At 60.8% G+C, this 4,931-nt stretch overlaps 1 protein-coding gene across 1 annotated transcript in view; it reads right to left on the minus strand.

Moving 5' to 3' along the window:
• Positions 1-4,931, minus strand: part of VOLCADRAFT_92785 (uncharacterized protein) — a gene marked incomplete at both ends in the record, with an annotated part of 18,764 nt that overhangs the window by 5,173 nt on the left and 8,660 nt on the right. The window contains 5 exons of the mRNA XM_002952202.1: positions 276-512; positions 931-1,101; positions 1,319-2,118; positions 2,671-3,057; positions 3,575-3,593. Of these exons, the coding sequence (XP_002952248.1) occupies positions 276-512; positions 931-1,101; positions 1,319-2,118; positions 2,671-3,057; positions 3,575-3,593 (1,614 nt within the window). The remainder of the gene's footprint in view (positions 1-275; positions 513-930; positions 1,102-1,318; positions 2,119-2,670; positions 3,058-3,574; positions 3,594-4,931) is intronic.

The raw sequence follows: 4,931 nt of genomic DNA on the forward strand, positions 1-4,931 counted from the left end.
GGAGGCGAACTGGGGCCCCGCGGGCCACCTCTCCAGGGCCGTACCCGGATAGATATACAGACATACAGGGCCGTCAGAAGGCCGGCCGGCGGATCCGCAGCAGCTTAGAGCACCCGGGGGTGGGTGGGGAGGTTACAACGAAGCACAGCGGCGCCTACCGCTCCCAACACTCCCACACCTAACCGCCTCACCCGCTTTCCTCCCCCCCCTCTTTTCCCTTCCAGGAAAACCCCAGTGCCCCCAACTCCCCCCCACCCCACCCCCAGTCCCCCCACCTGGCAGATGGGCCTTGCGGGCTTCCCAAGCGTCTTCTTGACCCCCAGAGCTCGGTTCACCCGCAGCATCATGCGCACCCAGAACGCCTTTCGAAGCGGAGTGAGGCAACCAGCGACTGCGCGTGCGCACGGCCCCGCGTCGTAATAGTACGGCAAGAGTACGGACGGCATCAGGCGAGTGTAGGCGAGCGTCTTGATGGATACCGGGCCCAGGAAGCGGGGTAGCGGCCAGTGGGGCTGCAGTAGTACGACACAGCAGCAGTACGGCAGGCACGGAGCGCGGCGTGAAGCGAATGAATATTACTTTTGCGTTGTGTTTCGGATTTCAGGTAACGTAAGAACTACCCCCCCCCCCGGTGTCAAGCTGTGTAGGAGGGTACCACCACACCTCCACAGCGGCGGCCAAAGGGAAATTTTATCGGGGACGAGGTACGGAGACGAAGGGGGCCGTACCGCTCCTCCCGCCCCGCCCCTCCGCTACGGGAGCTTACCGCAGCACACCTAAACCCAACACACCACACTTTGCCCTCCGCCCTTTTTTCTCCTCCCCACCCGCACCCCTCTTACATCCCAAACTTACTTCCCCCGACCGCCCCAGCGCGCGCGCACACACATACACACACACACACAACCAATCCCCCCCGTTCCCCCCCACCCGGCGGTACAGGAGAGTCACGGACGCCGCCTGGCTGGTGGCCGTCAGCTCCGATACGATGTCCACCGCCGTCTTGCCCGCCCCCACCACCAGCACCCGCTTGCCGGCGGCCACGGAGGCGTCCGTGAAGTCCCGGCTGTGGACCTGAAGACCGCGATACAGCGCCTGACCCTGCGGGCGGGTTGGGGGGGGGAGGGGGGGGGTTGGGAGGGGGTTGGGAGGGGGGTGATTCGTTGTCGTTAGCAGTGTGATTGTGGTTCATGGCCCAACGGCTCCCCCCGGCCTGACAACTGTATAGTAACGAACAGCAAGAACGATGACCACATATCATGGCTGTTATTGTCGTACTAAATATCGTACTGGGTATTACTCGATATACCCAACGTACCGGAATGGATGGGATAAAGGGCGTGGAGCACAGCCCCGTACACAGTACACAGTACGACACGTCCAGTTTGTACCGCCTGCCCGTTGTGAAGTCCTCGTACTCTGCCTCCCATTCCGCTTCCCCGGAGGGCAGCGTGGCCCCCCTTGCTGCCGCAGCAGGCAGCCGCCGCTGCTCCTGTTGTTTCCGCGGCGTCGGCGGCGGCGGCGGCTGGCAGCCCGGCCGCTGTTGGCAACATGGCGGTCCGGGGGACTGACATCCCCGACCCCCCCCTCCTCCCCCTCCTGCCGCCGCCGCCNCCGCCGCCGCCGCCAGCCCTCCACCCCCGCGGTAGGAGGACGAACAGAAGCGCCAGCAGCAACACCCCCGGGGTGCCGAACTGCAACCTGCAACACAACCGGGGGACACGGCCGCCGCGCAGACTGGGAGCCCGCCGTTTGGCTCCGCCGCCGCCGCCGCTGACGTCGCCGCCGGCACGCGGCCGTCACCACCGCCGGCCCGCTTCTCCACCTCACCATCACACCGGGGATAACCCCCTCCCCCGCCGCTCCCTGCGCCGCTGCCGACGCCATCCCACCGGGCACCGCCTCCGCAGCTGCCCTCGTCCTCCTTGCCTTTGCTCGTACTTCTCTCACTAGCCGTGGCGGGCCCCCCCAGGTGGCCGCCGCTGCCCCCCTCTTCCTCATTCAGAGTCATGGACGACAGCAGCTCCCTCCCGATTTCTAAAGTGGTCGATCCGCACCGCTCCTCCGAAACCATGGTCACAGCTGTTCCGGTACCTGTTGCCGTACCTGCTGCCGTACCTGGGGCCGTGGGGAAAGCGACCACTGCACTGCCGGTGGCTGTGGCGGTCCTTCTGGCGGCAGTAGCAGTAGCAGTAGCAGTAGCAGTAGCGGGTGGAAGATCTACCCCCTGGCTCCCAGGCCCCCCCTGGCTGCTGGAGGACCGAGTGGCGATAAGGCCCAACAGGTTCCGGAGTCGCAGAGTGGAAGTAAGAAGGGAGACGAGGCTACTGCTGCCGCGAACGTGTACTGCAGCCACCGCTGCCGTACCGTCGCCGCCACCGCTGCTGATATTGTGATGAGGGGCTGTCTGGGCCACGTCCGGCCGGGGTGAGGAAGTAGGGATCGGCGGCGGCGGCGGCGGCGGCGTCAGTGCGTCACATATCGCAGTTGAGGGAGCGGTGATGGCCGCTGTGGTGGCAACGGCGGCGCCGGCGGCGGTAACGGCGGCAACGGCGGCGGCGGCGGCGGTAACGGCGGCAACGGCGGCGGCGGCGGCGTTACCCTGAGGGAAGGGGTCTGAGATGGCCATGGCCTGGGCGGCTGCAGGTGCGGCGTCACGGGCACACACACCGCATTCGGCTTCGAAACTGTAGCCGCCGCCACTGGCACAGCCGCATCTGCTGCCGCCGCGGCTGTCTTTGCCGTACACCGCCGCATAGCTGCTACCGCCGGACGCTACGGGTGATCTGGGGCAATGCTGCTGCTGCTGCTGCTGCTGCTGCTGCTGCTTGGGTGGAGGTGGTGGAGGAGGCGGCGACGGCAGCGGCTTCTGCTGCTGCTGCTTCGTTTTCCTGCGCAGGCTGACCAGTCGGCACCCGAACAAGGTGTGGCGGTACAACCCAAAGTGACGAGCATAGGCCTGGACGTACTCACGTACGGCGTCCCCGCTGGGATACTGCTGTAGCTCTGCCTTGCGGGGGTACGGAAACTCCGGGAACTGGTACAACTCCCAGGGAACTGCGTGTGGGTGTGGATGTGGGTGTGGGTGTGTTGGGGGGTTGCGGGTGTGGGTGTGGGGCTTTGGGGGGTTGGGTTACAGCGGGGGGTCAGGGAAGAAGGGGAGGAGGTATGGGGTACGAAGGGCGCAGTTCTTTGCAGTAACATAGGACTTTGAAATAAAGGTAGAAAGTGGTTATCTCGGGGTAGGTTTGTGGATCAAAGGGGTGTTCTTAAGCGGCTAGTGGCCAGCACGCGGGCGCGTAGTGCGGGAGCGCAGATGGGGCACCGTGAGCCTATAGGAGGTAAACCAGCCGCGCGCCCCCCCCGTGAAGACTACCCGGGCTTCGAAAGAGCGCAAGCTAGAGGGCTAGATTGCAATCCGTATGGACAAATTTTTAACGAATCGCGAGGGAGTCCCCGAGGTCAGTTTCTAACATCACGCGCACAGATAGTTATCTGTATCCGGCCAGTCATAGCTTGCCTTGAAGGCCATAACCCTGGTAATTTCGTATCCATACGCCACCCACGTCTTCACTTTGCTCAAGTATAACCACCTGCGGGGATTGAAAGGATACGAACAGCAAGCCACGAAACGGGACATGGGGTGTTTGATTCGTCCTCCTATTAGATATGTAAGGGGACAAAATATGCCGTTATACCAACTAGGAAAAGGAATTGATGAAACAAACCCCGGCAGAATGCGGTCACATGGCATGACTGACCCTCAAACCGCGCTTCAACAGCGCCCTGGCCGCTTGTAGGCCAGCAACTCCAGCACCAACGACGAGGATAGGGCTTGTGGGAGTACTGGGATTGTCTGCCGACATGGCTACACGTTTTTGGTAGCCGCAAAGCGAATTGGCACGCTACACACGCTACCCATAGGATGCGCCAGTGGCAGCACACTCGATCAGATATTTAACCCATATCCAAGCCATGCCTGGCAGTTAAGTAACAGTGTGAAAGGTCTTTGCTGCGAGTACGCCTGTAAGTTGGTGGATACACGTAACTTGAGGCGTTAAGGAAATAGGAAAATCTATTCGACATGGCACACAGTGGCCTTCCCTTGAACGTGTAGTATTGAAAAAGATTTGCCGTGGATACCTCGAAACCACTTCACGTAACCGCCACATATCACTGTAATAAGGGTTTGGCTAGAAGCTAGGACAGGATGCTTCTGCTCTTTTTTGTTCCAGATGGTCTTCGATGTACGCGCTTGTACACTTGTCTCTTCTTGCGGCACATACAAAAAATGAATCAGTTCAAACCTTCCGGTTACGGCGCAACATGCATAAAGCAAGGCCTCACATCACTTTAAGATCCAAACGAAGGGCTTCCTTTCTATGCATGCTGACATGGATTCCAAATCACATTACGGATTGGTTGACAAAAAGGCTGGGAACCATGTACATGCTACGCCTGTGTAAGGGACTTCGACATCTTTTTCTCTCATTCCTTCGCTCTTTCTCTCCTTTCTTTCTCCCCCTCACACACATTCACGCCCCAACCTTTCGGGTCCCCTCTGATGTGATGTGAGCCTCGGACCTCCGTCTTCAAACCCGGTGGTGACGGTGACGGTCGTGGTGGTGGTGGTGGTGGTAAGGAGAAGGAGGCCCATCACCTCTCCTGCTGTCCCCGTCTCACCCCGGTCGTGTCGCTCATCCCCTTCCTCACTTCCTGCACTCAAAGTATTGGGTCGAGTAGGAACCTTTACCAGCCGCCTGATATCCAAATTCGGGGGATGTTTGTGGTTGCTGACCCCGCACTGGTCCATGGACCGACAGACAGACGGACGGCCGAATATAGGACGTTACAGTTTATCCGACTTGTCCATATCATCACCATCATCATCACCACCATCATCATCATCATATCCGAGAAAGGTGGGGGAA

Source organism: Volvox carteri, assembly GCF_000143455.1.
Source record: "Volvox carteri f. nagariensis unplaced genomic scaffold VOLCAscaffold_28, whole genome shotgun sequence".
Taxonomy (NCBI): Eukaryota; Viridiplantae; Chlorophyta; class Chlorophyceae; order Chlamydomonadales; family Volvocaceae; genus Volvox; species Volvox carteri.